Source organism: Pelophylax lessonae (genome assembly GCF_965119305.1).
Source record: "Pelophylax lessonae genome assembly, chromosome: 5".
In the NCBI taxonomy this organism is placed as follows: Eukaryota; Metazoa; Chordata; class Amphibia; order Anura; family Ranidae; genus Pelophylax; species Pelophylax lessonae.
Window position 1 is genome coordinate 499,126,096 of NC_138772.1, and position 24,381 is coordinate 499,150,476.

At 44.3% G+C, this 24,381-nt stretch overlaps 1 protein-coding gene across 7 annotated transcripts in view; it reads right to left on the reverse strand.

Annotated features, from left to right (window-relative positions):
- The window catches only part of SYBU (syntabulin), an 89,507-nt gene extending 82,609 nt beyond the window's left edge, over positions 1-6,898 (reverse strand). For all 7 annotated transcript variants that reach the window (XM_082259771.1, XM_082259768.1, XM_082259766.1 and 4 more), the window contains exons 1-2: positions 6,894-6,898; positions 6,537-6,607 (exon numbers count right to left, since the gene is read on the reverse strand). In XM_082259771.1, coding sequence (XP_082115897.1) covers positions 6,537-6,560 — 24 coding nt within the window. In that variant the 5' untranslated portion in view covers positions 6,561-6,607; positions 6,894-6,898. The remainder of the gene's footprint in view (positions 1-6,536; positions 6,608-6,893) is intronic.
- Between the last annotated feature and the right edge of the window lie 17,483 nt (positions 6,899-24,381).

Genomic DNA, 24,381 nt, shown 5'->3' on the forward strand with positions numbered 1-24,381 from the left:
GGACAAGAAAAAAGTTGGGGGAGCATACCCCAAACATGTATTTCTAAAGCTGGTGCAGCTATGGACCAAGCGACGTGCATATTAAAAAAGAATAGCGCACACATGCAAAAGAAATAAACTATCAAATATGAAGACAATCCATAAATAAAAATGGGGATTTGGATCCTTTTTTTATGGATAGTGTAGGACCCACTGACAATGGGGTACTTTGACGTAGTGGTGGGCTTGAGCACAATATGTCCAAATCCCCATTTTTATTTATGGATGGTCTTCATATTTGATAGTTATTTCTTTTGCATGTGTGCGCTATTCTTTTTTAATATGATTGTAGGACAGCCAGGAAGCTAACATTTCCAGAAGGTAAGGTCAGCACTATCAGCTCTAGTGTTTTTCCTATGGCAGGTTCCCATTAGATTGGTGGTTGCCAACTTATGAGCTAAATGCCCCCGACATCACCAAAGGGTCACACAATGTTTAATACTGGGCTCACTATTGGAAGCTCTGAGCCCAGCCTTAATCCTACACAGGGATGTCATGTCAGACCCCAAAAAACAATTTTAGACAGGCACGCTGAGCAAGGATTTCTGGCTCACTGCTTGAGAGGACTGCCAGAAACTGCAGACCTAATAGAGGAAATGATGGTCAGAGAGTGGACAGGCTTCATTATTGGCTGGGGATACGCTGCAGAAGACAACATGAAACTGGAACATGTTACACGAGGGTAGTAGGGATCAATTTTATTACCCTAATGCCTCGTACACACGCAACTATTATCGGTCGACCGATCGACCGTCTTTTGTCCAGTGTTGTTGTGTTGGTTGGAATGTGCCTAGACTGCACACGAATTTTCTCGGCCAACAAAAAACCAACTTCAGAAGTGATGTCATGTGATGGTTTACTTTCCGTGTGTTTTTTCTTCTCTGAGCATGCCCAGTCTTGCTCATCAGATTTTTGTCTGCCGAAATCTGTACTGACTGAAAATCTGCTGTTCTGTTGACGGCCAACAAAAATTTTATAGCCTGCACACCAGATTTTGTTCGGCCGAAAAGTCGGAGTCGGTTGTCGGAAGCATCATACTAACAAGCCGACAATCGGCCGATCGGACGTTGGCCGCAAATTCACGGCCAACAATCATTGCGTGTGTACGAGGCTTAAGCAATGTTCCCACTACAGACTGCGGGCCGCACATCTTATACCAAAGGGCACCAGGGATTTAGAGGGTTGGCACAATCAATAGGGATACTATGATGACAGATACGATGCTGGAGGTTTAAGTGGACTCTGTCATTCTGCACAGGCTTCTCAATATGTTTTGATGACTATTGAGATTACCGTATTATTGAGATCACTATAGAACTGACGTCAGCTCTGCCTTTGCAGCCATCAAGTCTGATTCATCTTATTGTATCATGTGGAGTCTTACAATGGTGAGAGGGTTGTTTGATCACGCTTTTTGTGGCCATACACCATTTGATTTTATTATCTGAGCAATGTGCCTTGATCTAGTATGCAAACAATCAAATAGCCATAACTTCCCTTCCAATTGATTTTGGCTCGATTTAAATCAAAATCAGTCTGCCAGGGCTGAAAATTATTGATCAGTTTGCATCAACTGGCAACGCTCATTTGCTTTCTGGATGACGAGTTGCCAGCTATACATCTTTGGCTTCAAATCTGCAACACCGAGTTACTTTGCTCATGGATATGATCGTATTTTGGTTGATCAGATTATGAGATTAAATGGTAGGGACACGATCGATCATTTTTTCAAGTTACGATGGCATCCTAACTTTTGACCAAAATCCACTTCCCTGTGTGTGGCATATCAAATCAAAAGGGTGGCTGACTATAGATCAATTAATCCTATTGTGAGAAACTAATTGAAAAAGAAAATTGGCCATTTATCGGAACGTGTATCACCACCATTATATTTGATGATGGGTTCAAGTTTTTTTCCCTCCCAATTTTAGACATTTTAGAATTTTAGTCCAGGGCACTTTAGGTTCTGGGGGGCCCTTCATACACAGAGTTGGTTTAGATTGCCAATGGCAGTGACAACACCTGAGGTCATGCGTATATATATATATATATATATATATATATATATATATATATATATATATATATATATATATACATATACACACACACACACACACACTCACACACTCACACACCACTCTATGTTGGTTTTGAAAAAAACAATACAATACAATATACCAGTCCTGAGTATTTTTTTTTTTTTTAAAAGATAATGGATGGCAAAACTTTACTTCCTAAGATACATTTAGCAAAAGTGATTTTGTATTGCATATTTTATTATTTTATTACATTTTTTAAATATAGTTTTACATTATTTCACTATAGAGGGGATTCCTATTTAGAGGAGGACCCCTTCTGCCAGGGTGCCCCCTTATAAATCCAGCACTGTGTACACCCCTCTGTCTCTGCAGAGAGGATAGCAGTTGGGGGGGGGGGGGGGGGTGGCAGTAAAAACACAGCTCAACTGCAAAATTTCACTAGCCCTTAACTTAAGCCTAGTACACATGGGCCGAATGTCGGGCCATTACATATAGTTGAGGTTTAAAAAAAAAGATACCAGTCCATCCATTTCAACCTGTGATGTGTGGGTGTACGTGTATGTGTTCATGTCAAGAGTACATTGTATACCCCTGTATATTGTGGTCTTTAAGGTGCCCATCTAATAGTTTTTTTAAAACTATCGATGCTCCCTACTGATACCACTGTTTGTGGAAGAGAATTCCACATCCCCATTCGGCCTGTGTGTATGGCAGCCAGTTCAACAGATGCCGGTTGTTTGGCCGGATTCTGTTGGACGAGCATGCTAGAAACCAGAATGATGTACCTATACTGGATAGATAATACAGCGGCTCCAACTGGAGCAGTCTTTTTCATTCAACCCAGAAGAATAAGTAGTGGTGTGTACTAGGCTTTAGTGTGGACAGGCCCAAAAAAGATTTATTTTAGGCTGAAAGTCAGAAATCAAACGGGTTCCTCCATATACATGGAAGCATGGATAGATGGATCCCCATATGCTGAGCTAATATATTCAGGCAGCCACTAGCACTGCCTATCAGAACCCCCAACCAGCACCTGAAGCTTATTAGTTGCCTGTGCCGTTTATTGATCCATTTTTGGCTTGCAACCTTTGACAAAAGTCAATTGAATACCTGACTTACACAGAGATGTATAGTAACAAAGTAGAACTACTTAAGTACCGAAATGCGGTATCTGTACTTTCCTAGAGTAGAATTTTTTTCTCCTACTTCACTACATTTTTTCGATGATTTCGATACTTCTACTTAAGTATTTTTTTTTGTGCTGCATAGTTACTCGTTACTTTTAAAAAAATTACCACTGCCAGAACAGTAGATGGCAGGTTGCATAAAGCTCAAAAAAATGTGTATAATGTCATTTGTAAATCAGCGCATACGAAAATAAAGGCTGTGTATAATAAAAGCTGCTATACCAAATCTTTCCAATAAAAAGAAAATATGAAACAAACAAATAAATGGTGCTACAGCGCTTAAAGTGCATCAAGAAACTACTAACAAACACAGGTTAATCATTTGAATAAATCATTTGAAATAATAAAAACAATATGATGTTCAAACTTTTGACTTCTTTCTTTAATAACTACATAACACAGTACTTGTACTTCTACTTTCAGTACTTGAGTAGAAATTTTTTTTCAAAACTACTGGTACTTTTTACTTTTAGTACTTAAGTAGCAAATTTTTTGAAAAAACTACTTGCAATACTTAAGTAAAAAAAATGTTGAATACTTTAGTACTTCTACTTAAGTAACTTTTTCTGCGAGCACTTCCACTTCTACTCAAGTAATTTTTTGATCGAGCACTTGTACTTTTACTCAAGTAGAAATTTCGAGTACTTTATACAAGTCTGGACTTACATTGAGGCACAGGGCCACCCGCTGTGTATGGGCAGCTTTACACTTCTTCAAGAATGGGGGGAATCCAGAGCTAGATAGAAACATCTACCAGGATCCCATAGAGATGGCACCAATAAGGCCAACATGGACCTGACCCCATGACAATGGCAACGATAAAGCCAACACTGATCCCCAAAAATTAGACAAAAAAAAAAAAATAATAATATTAATAAATATTTGAAGCAGTCAAAATTTTTCATTCAAATGAATGTAGGAGTTTCAACTGGACTGACTATCAACAAAAGGATGAAACACTCCGACTTATTTTTTTATGGGGTTAAAAACTATTCATGGACAAACACTCCTAGGGCTCATTCATACATGTGCAGCCCTTGACACCCCTCTGAAAAGCGTTCCACCCGGACATTTGGCAGGAGATGAGAAGGTGATAAGCCGCCACCTCTTTTAAAGCAGTATTAAACCAAAAAAATGTAATCTATTGCAGCTTACCAATCATTCGATGTGATGGCAGTATTGGGTTGTTTTTTTTTTTTTTTTTTTTTTTTTTTTTTTTTAGGACTTTCCCCCTCTGTTTTCACCTGGTGGTCTGGCCAGTAACACACCTCTTGTATTAGAGTGCCCCCACCCTGGATTAGGGAGCACAGGGGGTGCAGCAGACAGAAGACTTGTCAGTCTGCAGGGGAAGGGGTGGGAAGTGTAAATGTATTGGCAGATTTAAATACACCAACAACTTGAAGCCAAGCTCCAGCTCACACTTCATAATCCATTTTTTTTTACCCCTTTTGGGATAAAGATCTTACATAAATAAATGCTGATCATTGTAAGCACAATGGTTTGTTTCATCCCCGTGAACTGATAAACTTGGTAGAGCTTGTGCTTTTAATAAAAAAAAAAAAAAAAAAAACACTTACTGGTTGGCTCACCAGATAAAAATAAAAGAAAGCAAGCCAAAAAAAAAACACTAATGCAGCCTAAGCACACTAAGAATTGGTAAGCTTTTGGGTTTAATTCTGCTTTTACCTTGAAAAGCCCACCGCACCACAAACGTGACGTTTACTTCAATGGGTCGCGATCAGTGTACTGCACGCCAAAGGTGAAATGGCGTTAAATTTTTGCTGGCATTGCAGCCAGGACACATGTACAGCACTAAGCAGCTGCTTTTTCTTGTTTAAAGGAGTGATAAAACTGTGGCTCAACAGCCTACCCACCCCTTGTGTGAACAAGCCCTTAGGCTCCATTCACATCAATGCATGTTGCGATTGGTGCGTTATGCAGTGAATTTTTGCACATGCAATTTTACCACAATTTGCCTTTTTTTTTTTGCCCAGTTTGTTGTTGGGCAGATTAAAACCTGCAAAACGCTGCAAAATTGAGGCAGAACGCACTACATGCATTTCTGCAGCTTCTCCATTGAGGTCTATGGAATAGAGAGGAGCTCGGGCGTGTAAGAGTTGGTACGTGCCCGATCCCGCCAGGAAGCCGACACTGCACTCCGCTAATCAAAGGCAGTGGGACATTTCCCAGTCTATGCAGCTGCGTATTGGGAAACGTCTCACTGCCTGTGATTCCTGGCGGGATCAAACACATATGAACTCGAACACGCCCGAGCTCATCTCTGCTATGGAACCAAAAAAGCAGCGTTTTGCATTTAAAAAAAATTCCTGACAATTTCAAAAATGCAGCGGCTGAAAAAAAAAAAAAGCAGATGTGAACTTGTCCCACAGGAAACAGCAAAAAGGTGGTGGAGTCACATTTTTACCACCCCCTTCGATCTATAGCACCATGCCACATTCAGTAAGCAGTACGGCCTGCCGAACGTGACCCATTCAAGTGCAATGCATGCAGTTACAGCATGGTGGTGCAGACTTTTAGGGGGTTCAAGTGGGCGGTGAAGGGCAACATAATGTCTCCCAGGTGTCTATTAACTACCCTCTGAAAAGCAATCCACTGTGGGTGGCTCTTTGCTCGTCAGAGGTCTAATTCAAGCATATGTGAGCCCTAAAGCTTTCATCGGAGCTGGAACAATGAAATTGAAGCCAACACCCAAAACACACACACAGGTGGGCAGCTTGCAGAACACTCGATCTCCTGACTGCAAAGACAATGGATGACGATATATTACAGACACATTGTCCATCCATTGACAATACATGACAGACACATTGTCCATGTTTTATTACCATCATCTCTTGAATGATTCATAGAAGAAGAAAGGCTACAACAGACACATCTCACACACACATTATATATATATATATATATATATATATATATATATATATATATATATATATACACACATACATACATATACACACACACACACACACACACACACACACACACACATATATACATACATACATACATACATACATACATACATACATACATACACGCAGTGGTAAAATCAGCATAGCCTGTAATTGCAAAAGGGTGATGCAATAAACTGCAAAGCCACACCAACAGAACAGTCCACATTACATAGGCTTAGCCAATCAATGTGTGATATGTGGGAAACTTCAAGGCTGGGACTTGTAGTTCCTCAGCATCTGCAAAGGTGTGGATCACCTGAACACAAGGGGGAAGAAAAAGGTCTCACCTTGCTGTCCTGAAGAGGTCCCATGATGTTCACAGCGGAGAAGCAGAGCTCCCAATCTGCTCCCTTATGCCCTAAAAAAAAAATAGGAAAAAGCAAGGATTAGGTCATCATCTGTGTACTAAAACCTTCCCCACCATTAGAGATCAATCCTCACCTCCCTGTTACCTGTGTGATCTGGGCGTTCACCTATTTCACACTGACACTACCACCTACTCCTGACCCTCCTCACCTACTCCCTATATCTCTGATCAGCTGATCAATCCCCAATATCCATTGATGGCAATGACAGATGGCTGTGTGCAGTGTATGGTGTATATCCTCAGGTGATCAGTTACCTCCTGTCCTCATAGATCTTACCTGCGCTGCTGTCTCTGCTCTGCTCTGCTCTCCTCTGTCTGTGCTCTGCTCTGCGGACGTTCTGCACTGCAGCTGGCACAATGCTCCGCTCTCCTCCTCCTCCCTCCGCTCACGTTGCTGCGGCTGCTCATATGATATACATGATGATGCCTGTCACTGGGGAAAGTGCAGCACAAAGCACTCTGGGACAGACAGGTACTGCTGGCTGAGCACAACCATTCATCACAGTGATCGGCCATTCCCACTCATCGATAATACTGACCGATCATTTCCAGCGATCTCTGCCTCTCTTCATTCATCATAGGCTTTATAATACTGCAACATTTGGGGGCAACCTAGTGTACAATGGTGCCCATCATCACATCAGAACCCTCCACATTAATATAGAGTCCTCACCCTATCTCTTTCACATTAGAGCCTCCTGCCCTCCCCCCTCCTTTACATTAGAGTCATTAGTCCCCCATTTCACATCAGGGTTCCCATGCCCTCCTCCCCCTTCCCCTATTCACATCAGAGTCATCAGCCCCCCCTTCCCCCATTCACATCAGAGTCTTCAGCCCCCCCCCCCAGTCTTTTTATGTCAGAGTCCCCAGTTCCTCCCTTCACATCAGAGCCCTTAGTCTCCCTTCCCACTTCCCTCAGATACATTTACCCCCTACACACATATCAGATTCCTCAGTCCCCAACCTCACCCCCCCCTTCACATTCACATCAGTCTTTCCCCCCCCCCCCCAACACTACTACACATCAGATTACTCAGTCCCCATCCCTACTATTTCACATTCACATCCAAATCATTATTCCCCCGCCCATTCACATCAGAGTCCTCAGTCCCTCCTCCCCATTCCCTTTCACATCAGAGCCCTCAGCCACCCCTTAACATCAGAGTCCTTTTTATCCTCTTTTCCTTCCTCCTCTATTCTTTCACATAAAAGTCTCCAGCCCCCTCTTTTTTAATTTAATTCCGGTCGCTCAGTCCCCTACCCTCCCAATTACATCAGAGTCCTCAATCTCCCCCCCCCTTTTACATCAGACTTCAGCCCCCCCCTTTCATGTCAGAGTCCTCAGCCCCCCCCCCCCTGTTTCACATCAGAGTCCCCAGTCCCCCTTCTTTCAATTAAGAGTCCTCAGTCCCCCCTCTTTCACTTCAGTTTCCTAAGTACCCCCCTCTTTCACATCTGAGTCCTTATTCCCCCCTCTTTCACATCAGTGTCCTCAGTCCCCCCCCTCTTTCAAATCAGAGTCCTCAGTCTTCCCTCTTTCACTTCGGGTTTCCTCAGTCCCCCCTTATTCACATCAATGTCATCAGTCCCCCCTCTTTCACATCAGAGTCCTCAGTTCCCCCTCTTTCATATCAGTGTCCTCAATCCCCCCTCTTTCACATCAGAGTTCTCAGTACACCCTCTTTCACATCAGAGTCCTTAGTACCCCCTCTTTCACATCAGTGTCCTTAGTCTTCCCTCTTTCACTTCGGGTTTCCTCAGTCCCCCCTTATTCACATCAAGGTCATCTGTCCCCCCTCTTTCACATCAGAGTCCTCAGTCTTCCCTCTTTCATTTCGGGTTTCCTAAATCCCCCCTTATTCACATCAATGTCATCAGTCCCCCCTCTTTCACATAGAGTCCTCAGTTCCCCCTCTTTCACATCAGTGTCCTCAGTCCCCCCTCTTTCACATCAGAGTCCTCAGTCTTCCCTCTTTCACTTCAGGTTTCCTATGTCCCCCCTTATTCACATCAATGTCATCAGTCCCCCCTCTTTCACATCAGAGTCCTCAGTTCCCCCTCTTTCACATCAGTGTCCTCAATCCCCCCTCTTTCACATCAGAGTTCTCAGTACACCCTCTTTCACATCAGAGTCCTCAGTCCCCCCTCTTTCACATCAGAGTCCTCAGTTCCCCCTCTTTCACATAGAGTCCTCAGTTCCCCCTCTTTCACATCAGTGTCCTCAGTCCCCCCTCTTTCACATCAGTGTCCTCGCTCCCCCCTCTTTCACATCAGAGTCCTCAGTCTTCCCTCTTTCACTTCAGGTTTCCTCTGTCCCCCCTTATTCACATCAATGTCATCAGTCCCCCCTCTTTCACATCAGAGTCCTCAGTTCCCCCTCTTTCACATCAGTGTCCTCAATCCCCCCTCTTTCACATCAGAGTCCTCAGTCCTCATTCTTTCACATCAGAGTCCTCAGTCCCCCCTCTTTCACATCAGAGTCCTCAGTTCCCCCTCTTTCACATCAGAGTCCTCAGTTTCCCCTCTTTCACATCAGAGTCCTCAGTACCCCCTGTTTCACATCAGAGTCCTCAGTCCCCCCTCTTTCACATCAGAGTCCTCAGTCCCCCCCTCTTTCACATCTGAGTCCTTATTCCCCCCTCTTTCACATCAGTGTCCTCAGTCCCCCCCCCCCTCTTTCACATCAGAGTCCTCAGTCTTCCCTCTTTCACTTCGGGTTTCCTCAGTCCCCCCTTATTCACATCAATGTCATCAGTCCCCCCTCTTTCATATCAGTGTCCTCAATCCCCCCTCTTTCACATCAGTGTCCTCAGTCCCCCCTCTTTCACATCAGAGTCCTCAGTCTTCCCTCTTTCACTTCAGGTTTCCTCTGTCCCCCCTTATTCACATCAATGTCATCAGTCCCCCCTCTTTCACATCAGAGTCCTCAGTTCCCCCTCTTTCATATCAGTGTCCTCAATCCCCCCTCTTTCACATCAGAGTTCTCAGTACACCCTCTTTCACATCAGAGTCCTCAGTCCCCCCTCTTTCACATCAGAGTCCTCAGTTCCCCCTCTTTCACATCAGAGTCTTCAGTTCCCCCTCTTTCACATCAGAGTCTTCAGTTCCCCCTCTTTCACATCAGAGTCCTCAGTCCCTCCTCTTTCTTATCAGAGTCCTCAGTCCCCTCTCTTTCTTATCAGAGTCCTCAGTCTCCCCTCTTTCACATCAGTGTCACATGTGACAGACATGAAAAGGTCTGGAGAAGCCGTGGAGAAGGATATGCTGCCTGTAACATCGTTCAGCATGACCGGTTGGGTGGGGGGTCAGTGATGGTCTGGGAGGCACATCCATGGAGGGACTTACATACCTCTACAGGCTAGATAATGCCACCCTGACTGCCATAAGGAATTGGGATGAACTCCTTGGACCCATTGTCAGACCCCACACTGGTGCAGTGGGTCCTGGGTTCCTCCTGGTGCACTAAAATGCTCATGTGGAGAGAGTATGCAGCCAGTTCCTGGAGGATGAAGGAACTGATACCATTGAATGGCCCCCACGCTCACCTGACCTAAATCCAATAGAACACCTCTGGGACGTTATGTTTTGGTACAATTGATGCCGCCAGGTTGCACCTCAGTCTGTTCAGGACAGGAGCTCAGTGATGCCCTGGTCCAGATCTGGGAGGAAACACCCCAGGACACCATCCGTCATCTCATTAGGAGAATGCCCCGACGTTGTCAGGCATGCATACAAGCACATGGGGGCCATACAAACTACTGAGTACCATTTTGAGTTGCTGCAATGAAATTTAAGCAAAATGGACCAGCCTGCTGCATCATTTTTTCACTTTGATTTTCGAGGGTGTCTTTGAATTCAGCCCTCTGTAGGTTGAAAATTTCCATTTCCATCCAATGATGTGGCATCCTTTCATTCCTAACACATTACCCAGTCCATATCAGTATAGATATCCAGCATAATACTGTATTTCTCCCCATTGATCGGATGTGTTTTTAAAGTGTTCCTTTAATTTTTGAGAGTAGTGTATATTCCAAAAGGGTGATGAGTAGGCTGCTATTGATGACCTCTTCCGAAAATGCTATTTGCCTGACTGTCATACTGAGAGCTGGTATGCTTTGTGAATGTGATCTGATACATCCTGGCAGTTCTGTCTTCACCCCCCCCCCCCCCACACACACACACACACACATGAGAAATGTCCCCTCTTTGGGAACCAATTCTTTTCTGCTTTCCTCCCTTTTTGATGTGAGGCTTCAGTAATTAATCAGTTTCTTTTCTGATTGACCTCTTCCTATAGGAATGATCGGTCATAGTTGACATCTCATCCGACTGGTATGGCACACATAGGGAAAATAGTTTTGACCAATAGTTGGTAGATACAATCAAAAATTATCGATCATATCTCAAATTGATGGCCAAAGCATCTCAGTGCTGCGGTTTGATGGAACACAATCGATAATTTTCCACTCTGGCCTATCATTTTAGTTTAATCTAATCTGATCCAAAATAAATTTGTGTCAATCTAAAGATAAACTATGCCTAGTCTGTGGTTTTCATCAAATCCATATTGGTCTGATAATAAAATCAAAGCATATATGGACATCATAAAACCTGACTATTCTCAGGGCTCATTTATAAATTTGCAGTGCATTATGTCACACATCCCAGCGATTCTTCACCCATTAACCACTTCTGGACCGGAAGGATTTGCCCCCTTAATGACCAGGCCATTTTTTGCGATTCAGCACTGAGTTACTTTAACTGACAATTGGGCGTCGCTGTACCCAAATAAAATCGATGTCCTATTTTTTCCACAAATAGAGCTTTCTTTTGGTGGTATTTGATCACCTATGCAATTTTTATTTTTTTTGCTATAAACAAGAAAAGAGCGACAATTCTGAAAAAAACAAAAAAAAAAAAAAAATTTTTTACTTTCTGCTATATAACATTCCCAAAACAAAAATGTAAAAATCTAATTTTTTTCATCCATTTAGAACAATTTGTATTCTGCTACATATTTTTTGTAAAACAAAATCCCAATAAGCATATTTTAATTGGTTTGCGCAAAAGTTATCGCGTCTACAAACCAGGGGAAAGATTCATGTCATTTTTTTTTATTTTATTTTTTTTTATTAGTAATGGCGACAATTTGCAATTTTTAGTGAGACTGCTACATTTCGGCGGACAGATCGGACCCCCAACTGACATTTTTGACACTTTTGGGGAGACCAGTCACATTACTACAGTAATCAGTGCTAAAAATATGCACTGTTATTGTATCAATGGCACTGGCAGGGAAGGGGTTAACCCAGGGGCGATCAAAGGGTTAAGTGTGGGCCTAGGAAGTGTTTTCTAACTGTATGGGGGAGGGACTTGTGGAATGAATACAGAGACCTGTGTTCCTAAATAGGAAGAACACTGGAGCTCTGTGTTCATTCCAGAGAGAACAACGGTCTGCTGTGTTTACACCAGCAGACCGTCGTTCTCTCTCAGCGGGGAGCGATCGCAGGTGCCCGGTAGCAATTGCGGCCGCCGGTCCCGTGGATCAGCTTCCCCACTTCCTAATGGGAGTGGGCGCACGCCCCCAAGAGTGCTCCCGTGAACCACCGTACAGGTAATCATGTTAGAATGATTCTTTTTGGGATTTGTTTTCTTCGGATTAGTTTCATATTTTCATTGGTTGTTCCGAATCATTTCATATTTCGGAAGTTATTTCAGAAGATTGGCTATGTTCGTTTTATTGTGTTAATTCATTATTTTAGGAGATTATGCATTCGCTCTGTTTGGGTCGGTTGGAGGTGGATCCATCAGAATCTCTGAATAAGAAAATAATAAATGGAACCAAATTATTTTCGGTCCTTAGGTTAGGATTTGGAGATTCACTTCCATTCAACCCAAAACACAATAAGTAGGAATCATCTTATTTCACTTCTATACCTTACTGCTTGTATTGCGATATGTTTCCATTTCATATGGAGTGCATTTTTGAAGAATGTTAATGCAACATAAAAACAAACTGGGCCTGAATCACTTCAGATCATTCGTTATGTGCTTATTTCATCCGCCAGCGAGAGCAAGAGCCAGACAATTTATTTTATTTATATTCCAAAGTTTATAATTAACCACTTCAATACAGGGCACTTTCACCCTCTTCCTGCCCAGGCCAATTTTTAGCTTTTAGCGCTGTTGCATTTTGAATGACAATTGCGCGGTCATGCAACACTGTACCTAAACTAAATTTATGTCATTTGTTTCCCACAAATAGAGCTTTCTTTAGGTGGTATTTGATCACTGCAAGGTTTTATCTTTTTTGCTAAACAAATAAAAAAAAAAAACGAAAAGTTTGAAAAAAAAAAGTTTTTTTGTTTATGTTATACAATTTTGTAAATAGATATGTTTTTTCCTGCACTGATGAGGCCGCACTGACAGGCACTGATGAGGAGGCACTGATGGGGTGGCACTGATAGGGTGGCACTAATATGTGGCACTATTAGGCAGCAATGAATGGGCACTGATATGTGGCACTGATAGGTAGCACTGATATGCAGCATTGGTGGGCACTGATAGGCGGCACTGCTGGGCACTGATAGGCAGAATTAATGGGCACTGATAGGTGGCACTGATGTGCACTGATAGGCGGCACTGATGGGCACTGATGGGCACTGATAGGTGTCACTGATAGGCAGCACTGATCGGCACTGATGGGCGGCACTGATGGGTACTAATGGGCACTGATAGGCGGCACTGGTGGGCAATAATGGGCACTGGTGGGTGGCACTGATTGATGGCAATGATGGGCACTGGTGGGCAGTACTGATGGGGAGGGCACTGGCGGGCTCTCTGAGTCCTGATTGCCATCCCTGGTGGCCATGGGTGGGCATCCCTGGTGGTTCTAGTGGCACCCCCCCAAGGGTCTGCACTGGTAATCAATGATCGACGCTGTGCGACTTTAACTGACAAATGCGCGGTCGTGCAACGCCGTACCCAAACGAAATTTACATCCTTTTTTTCCCACAAACAGAGCTTTCTTTTGGTGGTGTTTGATCACCTGTGCGATTTTTACTTTTTGCTCTATAAACAAAAAAAAGCGTTTATTTTGAAAAAACAACAATATTTTTAACATTTTTTTATATGAAATTCCCCCCCCCAAAAAAATGTAAAAATCAATTTTTTTTAAAATTTTTGGCCAATTTGTTTTCTGCTATTTATATTTGGTAAAAAAAATCGCAATAAGCGTATTTTGATTGGTTTGCGCAAAAGTTATTGCGTTTACTAACAAAGGGAAAGATTTTTGTCATTTTTATTGTTTTTTTTTTTTTAACGAGTTATGGCAGCAATCTGCAATTTTTTTTGCGGGACTGCGACATTGTGGCGGACAGATCGGACCCTTGACTGACATTTTTGACACTTTTGGGGGTACCAGTGACATTACTGCAGTAATCAGTGCTATAAATATGCACTGTTACTGTAAAAAAAATGACACTGGCAGTGAAGGGGTTAATTTTATTGGAGAGGGAGGGGTTAATGTATGCCTGGTGCTTACTGACGTGTGGGGGGGGGGAGGTGACTGAGTAACAGAAGGACAGATCGGATGTTCAGCTATGCTGAACACTCCGATCTGTCAGTCCCTGTCACTATGGAGATCCGCCCGCTCTGTTTACACAGGCGGGCGGATCTCCTCACTCGATTCCCCGACGATCGGGGCAGAGCAGCGGCGATCGCCGCTGCTCCTCCCCTGGCCCGACTCCCGCTGTGAATGAAAACAGCGGGAGCGCACCTCCGGCGGCAGGCGAGCGCCGCCTACAGGGGGAGGAGTCCAGCGACGTAGGTCTACGTCGCTGGACGGGAACGAGCCACTTTGCCGCAGTACGCTCCATGTGAGCGGTCGGCAAGTGGTTAAAGCTTGTCAAAATGCTTCAACATCTTCAAGACCTCGATACAACACATCTCATAATGGGATGATAAAAGTGAAGGGAAATCTTCCCAATGGGACACAGATGGCGAAAAAAAATCTGACAGGGGTTATAACCCTCCCTTGTTCTAATGAAAAAGAAAAGTTTGCCCATAGTTGTACTTTTTTTTTTTTTAGTGGAAAATAACGTTTATTGTAAAAAATCAACAGGAAACAAACACGAATTACAGAACAGCTGGTAATAAAGAAAAAAAAAATGAAAAGTTGCATATAATACATTTGACAGTACATTAGTATCCAGATTCCAAGATTAAGACAGCCGTCTCGAGCAGAACCATGCGGTGGGGATAAGGGCGCATTTCACCAACCACTGCAGTCAATCCAGCAGGTTATCATAAGGGAACATTCACATGTATCAACATAGTAGGCTCAGGGTTAGCATAGCTCACCCGCCGCGGCAGACCCCACAAACCACTTTACGACCGCCTGCCACAGTTATACTGCGGCAGGCAGCCGCTCCTGCGCAAACCGCCATAGGTATACGTCGGTCGCGCACAGGAAGCTATGGGGCGAGCGCGCGCTGCCGGGGGTGCGCTCCCACCCCCATTTGTCAGCAGGGAAGCCGATGCACAGGGCAGGCGGCTCCAATTGACATCTGACACCCGCGATCGTTCCCCGCTGAGAGAGAAGGTTCTTCTTCCTGCAATGATCATAGAGCCCCTGTGATCCTTGTATATAGGATCACATGTCTCTATGATCATTTCACAAGCCATGCCCCCTCCCCCCCACAGCTAGAACCACTCCCCTAGGGTCACATTTAACCCCTTGATCACCCACACTGTTAACCCCTTCCCTGCCAGTGTCATTATTACAGTAACATTGGATATTTTTAGCACTGATTACTGTAGTAATGTCACTGGTCCCCCCAAAAGTGTCAAAAATGTCAGTCAGGGGTCGGATCTGTCCACCGCAATATCGCAGTCCCGCAAAATAATCACAGATCGCCGTCATTACTAGTAAAAAAAAACAATAAAAATGACAAATTTTTCCCGTAGTTAGTAGACGCGATAACTTTTGCGCAAACCAATCAAAATACGCTTATTGCTGGTTTTTTTTTTTTTTACCAAACATATGTAGCAGAAAACAAATTGGCCTAAAATGTAAAAAAATTTTGATTTTTAAATATTTTTTTTTGGGGAATGTTATATAGCAGAATGTGATAAATATTGTTTTTTTTTTTTTTTTTTTCAGAATTGTCACTCTTTTTTTGTTTATAGCGCAAAAAATAAAAATCGCAGAGGTGATCAAATACCACCAAAAGAAAGCTCTATTTGTAGGGGAAAAAAAAGACATCGACCGTGCAATTGTCCGTTAAAGTAACGCAGTGCCGAATCGCAAAATATGGCCTGGTCATTAAGGGGGCAAATCCTTCCGGTCCAGAAGTGGTTAATCGGTACAAATGACAGCACTCTCCAACCATCTACCCCAGATTTTATCATGTTTAGTTGCACGGCCCCTATGGCGATAGATCAATTTCTTATAGGGAATAGTAGAGTTCACGTCGGCTATCCATGCCTGTATAGAAGGGGGTTGCGACTGCATCCACAGCCTAGGTAAAAGTTTACGGGCACTAAAGTGGGTCTCATGGAGAAAAGTCGTGAAAAATGTATCTATGGCAGTGTCTGAAAAGAAACCAAGGAGACAGCCATAGTTCTACTTTTACAGTAGATTGAATCAAACATAGATACAATGAATCATCCTTCTGATATAAATGTATCCAAATAAAGTGCGTACCAATATGGTGTCAAATATAAACAACTGTCCATAAAATATATTCTATGGAGTAAAAATAAGTGTCCATGTACAGTATATCTTCAAACAAATAAATAAAAGGTGCACTGCTCCCAGTGTTTAAAATTGACAAATTTGTGAGTCATTATCCATATTCCACCAGGGCTCAAAAAGAAGTATAAGCCTCTTGTTATATATTTTTGGGGTTGATGATTGCCTTTGGCACATAGAAACAATGTTGCAAAACAGAAATAGTAAATATACTCAGTGCTCTGCTAATCAGTGCAGATTTAGGTCCACATCTCTTAGAGTGGCGAATGAGTGCAAGATCGCACGCATTCCTGACCCGCAGAGAAAAGCGCTGCACTTTAGTAAATGTTCGAGGTGCAATGCATCAGCAGCCTTGGTGCTAGTTGACCCCCAGAGGTAGAAGTTGCCTATTTTTCCATCCTGGCTTTTGTGAATATGCCTCGCCTTGCTGTCCTCCCAAGACTGGGAAGTCTGGATACACTGAAACCATAAAACAAAACAGAGAGTGCACCAGCCTAGTGCATTATCCTCAAAACATATCTTTTATTTTATCCCTGGACTGCCCACATCTGGAGTATTCTGTCCAGTTCTGATCCAATCCTCAGAAGGGATGTGCTGGAACTGGAGAGAGTCCAAAGAAGGGCAAATAAACTAATTAGGGGATTGGACAGTGGTGGCCCGTCCATTGGGGGCGCAGGGGCGCCGCCCCCCCATCCATACGTCCGGCCCCCTATTCCACATGCATTTTTTTTTTTTTTTAGCACGTGATTAGAGCCAGAGGCTCTAATAGGCTTCACCACCCAGTTGTCTGACAATAGCGAATGAATATTCGCTATTGTAACACGGATTCTCCTACTAGCCAATCAGGAAGCGGGTCCCGATTGGCCAAAAAGAGAAGCCATGCTACATAGTTACATAGTTAGTGAGGTTGGAAAAAGACATCAGTCCATCCAGTTCAACCTGTGATGTGTGTGTGTGCTTGCTGTTAACCATACATTGTATACCCCTGTATGTTGTGGTCTTTAAGGTGCCCATCTAATAGTTTTTGGAAACTATCGATGTTCCCATGCTATTGGCCAAGGAGGAGGAGGGAGGAGACGCAGGGGAAGCCCAACCCACGGAGGAGACTGATGGGGAAGCCGCCGCCACCACTGCCTGCCCTCCACCACATGTCAGCCCAGGGTGAGTGAGCCGGGGGGGGGGGGTATGGTGCGCGGGCTGGAACTGGTGAGGTCCGCGGAGCACCTGCTGCCACTGGGATTGGAGGGCCTTAATTATGAGGAGCGATTACAAGCGCTTAATTTATTCTCCTTGGAGAAGAGATGCCTGAGAGGGGACATGATAGTGATTTACAAATACCTCAATGGTGATCCCAGCATAGGAAAAAAATGATTTAGTCTCAAGGGGTGTAAGAGGACATGTGGCCACACAATAAGATTAGAGGAGAGGCAGTTTAACCTTAAGCTGCGCAAGGGGTTCTTCACTGTAAGAGCGGTGAGAATGTGGAACTCTCTTCCACCATTGGTGGTAGCTGTGGGGAGTATGGATACTTTTAAAAGACTCTTGGACGTACATCTCACAGATCCCAAAATTCAGGGTTATGGGAACTGATCACGTCACCGACACACACACCTGTACAGGTTGAACTGGATGGACTGTTGTCTTTATTCAACCTCAACCACTATGTAATTATTAAAAAAGTTTGTAAATATATTCACAAACCAACAGGTGCATCAAAGCTTGTCAAAATGCTCCAACATCTTCAAGAGCTCAATACATCCCATCTCATGACGGGATGAAAAAAGTCCAAAAGAGCCAAACTCTAAAGTAGAGGGAAGACCCTCGAAACGTGTTATCCTTTTATTCTCCAGTTATGAGATGTGACGTATCGAGGGCTTGAGGATTTTGTAGCATTTTGACAAGCTTTGATGCACCTGTTGGTTTGTGAGTATATTTATCACATTTTTAATAATAAAAGATATGTTTTGAGGATATTGCACTAGGCTGGTGCACTCACTGTTTTGTTTAGGGTCCTTTCACATGTGCTTTCCGCCCGGCGGACTCCATTTTGCTCAGCGGGGGGATCGATCCGCCGATCCCCACTGAGCAGACGTATGACAGATCCATCTCCGCTTACTGTGCTGAGATGGACCTGTCAGATCCCCACTCTCCTCTAAGGGGAGATCGGATGAAAACGGACCGCCTGTCGTTTTTCATCCGATCCAATCCGATCTAATCCTCCAGATGGATGAAAAATAGGGTTTCCATCCGTTTGGATTTCACGGATCGGATCAGATAGCAGCGGGTGTCAGCGGAGGGGTGCATGGAGCATCCAATCTGGTCCGCTTGAAAAACGGACCTGATTGCAAAGGCCGTGTGAAAAGGGCCTTATGGTCCTGTTTGTGTTGGCAGGACAGCTGACCTACAGTCCCAATCAGTGTTGTCACTTGTCAGCAGGATTCTGCTAATCCTTTCTCTGCCACACTCCACATATATACACTGATTTATTTCCCAGATAAAACTGCCATGACTTCTAAAAATGAGTCCACACACTGTGGGATCTATTAGAAAAAAAAAAATTGCATAGCCATTTGTCTAGCATAACTGTATGTATATTCGTTCTGTTCAGTGCCATCTTAAAGCGGAGTTCCGGGCACAAAATCGATGTTTTTTTTTTGTGCCCGTCCGCTAGTTCTGGATAACCTGAAAAGGAATTGGATAGTTAGGTTTTTTTTTTTTTAAAACTCACCTTGTAATCGTAGATCGTAAATACTCACCTCAGGGTACTTCCTACCTCGGAGCCGCGGCTCACCCCGTCACTTCCTGCCTCGCGATGATTCCTGGGAGCTGAACGTCATAGCTCCCAGGAATCAATGCGACGGCACCGGCCCCGCACGTCATTTCCGGGCGACGCCGCATTCCCCTGCTAAACAGCTTCTGGGCATGCCCAGAAGCTGTTTAGGAATGCGGCGCCGCACCGGAAGTGACGAGAGGGGCCGGTGCGGCGCATTCTGGGAGAAGAAGACGCGGAAGAAGACGCAGAAGAGGACCGCGCCGGCTTCAGCTGCCCACAAGAGAGATGGAAACGCTGTGGAAGAAATTTTATAAGTAAGTATATCTTCTAAAAGGTAAGTGTGAACCAGGACAGATCAGAGGCTAGCCATTGTGGAATGTGCTAGCCCTGACTGTCCCGGGGGTATGCTTATTGAAAAATGACATCTGTGCCCGGAACTCCGCTTTAAGAGCATTAAAGGGCCCCGGGCAATGCAGTGCACTGGGGCCCCACCTACACAATCACCCACGAGAATAAAAATGCACATTATCGATAAGGTGATATTTATTGGTACGGCAGTGCCAGGCTCATGACAGCTTCCAAATTCGGCGGCTGGGTCCGGTGATTACACACACAGATGGGAGTCAGACTCGACTGTCCTGGGTGTGCCTGTTCCCATGGAGGCAGACGGGCATTCCTGCAGTTGTGGGCTCCCCCTCCGTGGCCCAAGTGGCCTGACAGCAGGGCAGGGCCGACAGACGCTTGGCACCTGCTAAGTTTGGCAGTGGGATGTACATGGGAATCAGGACTAATGCTTGGCTGGGGCTGGGTCGCTGGGCAAGTGGGGCCCCCCGGGCAACTACCCTGCGTGCCCATTCAATAAGATGGCCCTGGTTCTGTTACCAGCTGTTGGGAAATGGGGCACAATTTTATTTTCTTAGGCTATTTTCCATTCTGATTGAACTCTTTTCACGTTTGGTATGTAATTCATCATTCCCCATTTATGGGATTATTTATTCATCATAACACTCCTCTGTCTAATGTATCTTCTTGCAGCACATAACCGGTGTTATCAGAATTGATGTGACTATTCATAATACACAGTGCTTGTTTCATCTGCATGTGACAGACAATTTCATATTCTTAAATCATAATTAAAGGCAAAACTTTTTTTTGGGGGGGGGTTTTGGACAGAGTAGGGAGGGATTAGAACCCCTGGCAGTTTTTATTGCTGTCTGTGCCCCCTGTTAGGGAGATTCGCCTGCTCTACTTGTCCTGTTTACCGTTATCACCGAAAGTGAAAGAAAATTTCAAGTTGTGGATTCTCCCCAGAACAGGAACAGAGGGGACATCTTCCAAAGGGGACACTAGTTCTACCAGGGATTTCTCATTTTGGATTTCCTTTCCTGTTGTTGCTCTGGGACAGGAAGTGAAGGGAAATCTCCCCAATGGGACACAGATGGCAAAACAAAGCCTGACAGGGGCTATAACCCTCCCTTACTCTAACCAAAATGAAAAAGAAAAGTTTTGCCTTTAGTTTTACTTTAACCTCCCTGGAGGCAATCCTGAGTGTGGCTCGGGGTTCATTTTCAGCAGTAGCGGCCCATCCATTAGGGGCGCAGGGGCGCCGCCCCCCCCCCCCCATCCATGCATTCAGCCCCCTAATCTACATGCAGGGTGACGGATGCATGGATTCCCATGGGGGATTTTTTTTTTTTTTTTTTGAAGCACGTGATTACAGCCAGAGCCTCTAATAGGCTTCAAAAAAAGGGTGGGCATCGGAGTGCAGAGCTCTGTGCCCTGAGCCCACCCAGTTGTGTGACAATAGCGAATAAATATTCGCTATTGTCTCACGGACTCTCCTCCTGGCCAATCAGGAAGCGGGTCCTGAGACCCGTATAAAGGAGATAACCGTGCTAATACTGTAATGGAAAGCTGCAGCTTCAGGTGAGACAGCACCAAACAAGATAATAAATAGGAAAAAGCCGCGCCACTGACTCAAATAAGGATATTGCAAAATGATATTCTCTTGGGGAACAGATGCCAAATAAGCACCCAAGGTGAAATCACTCACAAATAAAAAGAGGTTGTATCATAAGCTTAACAAATAAGTCTGTACCTAAACAGAGATACCGCAATAATAATGGTAATGTGTGAGTTCTTAAAGTTCATGTATAATCATATAGTCCCAGAAAGGAATGCCCAGAACGGTGAAATGAAGGAATCCAATGGGTTAACACCTCAGTGCTGCACACAGGTAACACACATGTCTCCTTACCAGATGGAAAAAGGTAAATAAGCATACAGTAGTAATCCACACAGCGCCCCTTAAGCAGGATCTCAGCAGCACAAGCCTCCAAATAGCCAAAGAGATGATGATACCGGTATCAGCCACAGGGTGGAGCTCAATGCATAATGCGAGAAAAAAGGGACTGGATAGTGTGATACCGTACAAGCTCATTATTCCATAAACATAAAAGCATACTCACATTGTAGAAGAATAGAAACACATATCAATCATAGATCAAGCCGGCCGGCTCTTGTGTAGCCCGTTCCTCCGGGCAGCGTGGTGACGTCAGCACGCCCTACCCTACGCGCTCGTCTGCAAAGACTTCTAATGGGGATCCTAAGACCCGTTTCCCAATTGGCCGAAAGGAGAAGCCATCCTATTGGCGAAAGAGGAGGAGGGAGGAGAGGCAGGGAAGCCCGACGAACAAAGGGGGACACAGAGGAGACTGAGGGGGAAGCCGCTGCTGCCTCCACATCTCAGTTCAGGGGCAGCACAGGGTGAGTGAGCCGGCGACCGGGGGGGGGGGGGGTAATTGGGGTGCTGTCTGGATCTGGTGTGGTCCGTGGTCAGGTCCATCTGCCGCCCCCCCGACCCATGGAGCACCAGCCGCCACTGATTTTCTTTACCAAAAGCAGTAACCCGGAGTCGCACTCGGGGTTACCCTGTAGTGAAGCTTACCTTGTCCCTACAATCCACTGATGTCCTCCCGCTGTGTCCCCCAGCCGATATCCGACCAGGTGGGAAATAAAAAAAAAACAATAAACAAAACATGACACATACACATTGTAATCTGTGAGTGTTGTCCCTAGCGCTTTGTCCAGGGCCCTGCCTGCACTTTTACTGTTTTATTCCTTTTATTTTTATTAATAATTTTTTATTAATAATTTATTTATTAATTTAATAATTAATATATATATATATATATTGTGAGGGATTAGCTCGGTGGTAGGCGTATGGGTGACCCCTTTGGGGGGGTCGGCACACAGGGAGATAGCCGAGGAGTGGTTGAAAACAATAGTTTTTGGTTTATTCTTCAAACAAGTGCATGCAGCAAAACATCAAAATAAAATAAAACAGAAAATAAATCCTTGCCTCTGTGGGCGGCTACCTTCTCACAACTGGAACCTGCCTAAGTGTCTGTCTCCAACCTACCGTCGGGCAGACTTCCTTGTCCTACAGCGGACACTCAATAGTCCTTTTATAATAGCTTCACAGGGCAACACAGTCCTTTGTTTCTTTCACATCAACAGTTCGTCTTCTCACCTTTGAGACGTATTCACCCTTGGTTACCGTCCCGGGCACACATCACTCCGGGGGGTCTTCTCCCAGGCCCACACATCCTGTCGGGAGGCACACGCTGACTGTCCTCCTGCTCCCAGCCCACATGGCTTCAGGACACAGCTTCTGGAGGCAGCAAACAATAGGAATTTCTCTGAACAAATTATAGAGCCTTAACTCCCTCATTCTGAACAGGTGAAGGCCTTTCAACTTCCTGCTGGCTAGCTCTGTAGCCAACACCCTAAATTAATTAATGGACTTTCTAAATCAGGTGGAAATGTATCTCCTTCCTGTGACTACATTCCCAGATTTAGCTGACTTCCTGTTACATACCCCCCCCTCTTGTTTCAACCCTAGGGTTGGGACACAGATTTCCAGGCACGCATGTGTCAAGCACTGCTGACTCACTGATAAGCCTCCTATTATCCTCAAGCTTCCGGATGAAACTGTTTTGTCATCTTCATTGACGGATTTCTCATAAATGCCACACAGTTTGTCTCTCATCTCATATACACATTCTTCAACTGCATTTTTGGCATCATTTCGCTCCTTCTCGTTTCTGTCATCTTCATTGACAGCTTTCTCATAAATGTCAGACAGCTTGTCCCTCATAACCGTCTGTCCAATCCACCACGGAGGACCGTGATCCATAGGCAACTCAATTGGGCTAGTCTTAATGTCTTCAACATTCTTAAGACGCCTCTCTCTGCAATCCATAAATGTTTTCCACAAAACTTTGAGAACCTTTGCTTCACTAAGCTTTGTTCCAAGTAGGGACTCTTGACATCCCTCTGTGACTTGAGTTGCCTCTCCATACAGCTGTACACAATCATTGACTTTTTGTTGTAAAAGGGAATGATCTTCCTTCTTGAGCTTTGCTTGCTCTAAGATGCTGTGCAGAGGATTTTCCAATTGAGACAACAGGCTGTCACACATTTCTTCAAAGTGACCCCTGTTCCTTTTCCCAGAGATATCAATATCATTCAAACATTTCATATTCATAGGCAGATCTGAAGCATTTGCACTCATCAACTTCTTAAACTTTTCGCCCTCCTGAGCGAGTCGCAGTAAAGGCCTACTATTTGATTTGATATTCAGTTTATATTTCTTGCCAAACTCTTCACAGAAGTAGCCAACCAGAACATCATCAACTTTCCTTCCACCAACATAGGGGTCAAAGGCAACAACACAGTTGAACCCAGCGATCTGGGTGGTATCCATTATAGACCTCCTCTCTGCATCAGTGAAGAAGCATGGAACTGCAACACATTCTTTTACAGGTTTCTTCAATGCACTTTCTGCTGAACTATTTGACCGCTCAAGGTCACCTAGTTCTTTTTCTCTATCTGAATTCCACATGGAATGCATCTCAAGATCACGATCAAACTTCTGCCACCCGTCTTTCACCAGTTCCATTTTGGAAACACTCCCTGAAAGGCACTTATTCATTTGCTTCACGTTTTCACCAACAGCCTTAGTTTTCTCCACTAGGTTTTCAGCCTGAACTGAGAAATCACCACATTTCTTACTCAGCTCCTTTGTTTGCTGAAGCTCTAATGATACATTTTCCAATGCTTGAAGTTTTTGAAGGAACGGTTTATTCCAAAGGGGTGATTCAAGCCACATGTCGTCACATTTCTGAGGCTCACTCAGGACAGACCCCAAAACACTGATCCTTTTAAAAACTGCAT